The sequence below is a fragment of the Charadrius vociferus genome, unplaced genomic scaffold (genome assembly GCF_000708025.1).
Source record: "Charadrius vociferus isolate BGI_N301 unplaced genomic scaffold, ASM70802v2 scaffold407, whole genome shotgun sequence".
Taxonomy (NCBI): domain Eukaryota; kingdom Metazoa; phylum Chordata; class Aves; order Charadriiformes; family Charadriidae; genus Charadrius; species Charadrius vociferus.
Genome location: NW_009649852.1, coordinates 800844 through 802319, shown reverse-complemented (window position 1 = coordinate 802319; position 1476 = coordinate 800844). Strand labels below are relative to the sequence as shown.

The following is a 1476-nucleotide window of genomic DNA, read 5'->3' as shown; positions in this document are numbered from 1 at the left end:
ACCGCAGCACCCACTCCACAACTCCCTATAGCACCTTAAATGCGGTGGGTGGAAGGAAAAGGGGGGGGGAAGGGAACGACTCACCAAAACCCCTCCAGGCTCAATTTTTGAAGTATTTTTTTAAGTTTCCCAGCTGCTGGAGGAGGCTCGGAGCCGATGGGCCGCTCTAGCCTTACAAATCACCAGGTGCCCTCATTAGGTTTCAGAGTTAACGCTCCAGCCTCCTGAAGCCCCATTTTTCCCCAGGAAGGACCCGACTCCCCCCGCTCCTTCCCACCCCAGGTTGCTCCCCGCCATCCTCCCTCTGCGCCTCCTCACCTCGGGGGGACCGTCGGTGCTTTTCAACCACGGGGGCCGCATCCCGTTACCGGCAGGGAGGGGACCCCGGAGGGATTCGCCCCCCACCTCGCTCCTCATCTCAGGGATCCGGGACACCCGAAACCTGTTGGGGGTAGGGTGGGGTTGGCATCACATCAGTCTGTCCCCACCCTGGAGTAGAAGGCGGGGGGACACACACCGAGGCGGGGGGAGAGGGTGTCCCCGCTTACCTGCCAACAGAGAGGATGGTGACCTCACCGGGGCGACCCCCAGGTTTGGGGACCTTGGTGGCACTAAGCGGTGGCAGTACCTCGGGCCACTTCTTCTGGCTGCAGCGGGTGCACGGGGCTGGACCCTGCACCGTGTGGAGGTGCTGCTGGTGCCGGCAGGCGGGGGGAAACTGAGGCAGGAGGTGCAGCCTGGGAAGGGGGGGGAGATGCCATCAGCATGGGGTTGGTCCCACCATGGCGGGGGTAGCGGGTGTCCTCGGTGCAGCCTTGAAGGGGCTCTTACTTATTTGGGGGGGCACAGCCCGGTGGTGGCACCGCCTGTTGGCCGTGATGCTCCTTCAGCAGCTCCTCCAGCGCTGCGGCGTTTTCTATGGGTGGGGGGACACTGAGCAGGGGTCCGGCCCGTGTCCCCCCCTCCCCCTCCTCAGGAACCCCCCTGACCTCTCTTCTCAGTGATCAGCCGCACCAGCACCCCGATGGTGTCCTCGTTGGCGTCCTCCAGTTGGTAGATGGAGCTGGGACCTGGAGGCAGAAGTTGGGGGGACTCAACTGATGGGGGATAAACCTCCCCAAGGCCGAGCAAGATGCCCTGGGACGACGATGACCCAGGAAGACACGGGGATGGGCTGAACGAGGTGACCTGGATGTGGGAATGACCGCGAGGTGCCTACGGCACAACCGGGGCTCACCGGTGCCCCCGGGCTGGGGGTCCTTGCTGGCGGTGCAGTGGTAACCCTTCTTCTTCAGCAGGTTGCAGACCAGGATGCCCAACAACCCCATGGCGCAGAAGACCGGGACGATGGTCAGCACAGCCGCCTGCGCTGCTGCCGCCTCCTCCTCCTCTTCCTCCCCCATCAGCGTCACCCGCGTCCCGTTGGTCCCCACCGGTCGGTCCGGCGTTTCGGGGCTGCGGGTTCGCCGCCGGCCT

At 64.8% G+C, this 1476-nt stretch overlaps 1 protein-coding gene across 1 annotated transcript in view; it reads right to left on the bottom strand.

The window, feature by feature from the left end:
- The window catches only part of RELT (RELT tumor necrosis factor receptor), an 8793-nt gene that overhangs the window by 5117 nt on the left and 2200 nt on the right, over positions 1-1476 (bottom strand). Inside the window, exons 4-8 of the mRNA XM_009891006.1 lie at positions 1238-1476; positions 990-1070; positions 832-916; positions 549-737; positions 319-442 (exon numbers count right to left, since the gene is read on the bottom strand). Coding sequence (XP_009889308.1) covers positions 319-442; positions 549-737; positions 832-916; positions 990-1070; positions 1238-1476 — 718 coding nt within the window. The remainder of the gene's footprint in view (positions 1-318; positions 443-548; positions 738-831; positions 917-989; positions 1071-1237) is intronic.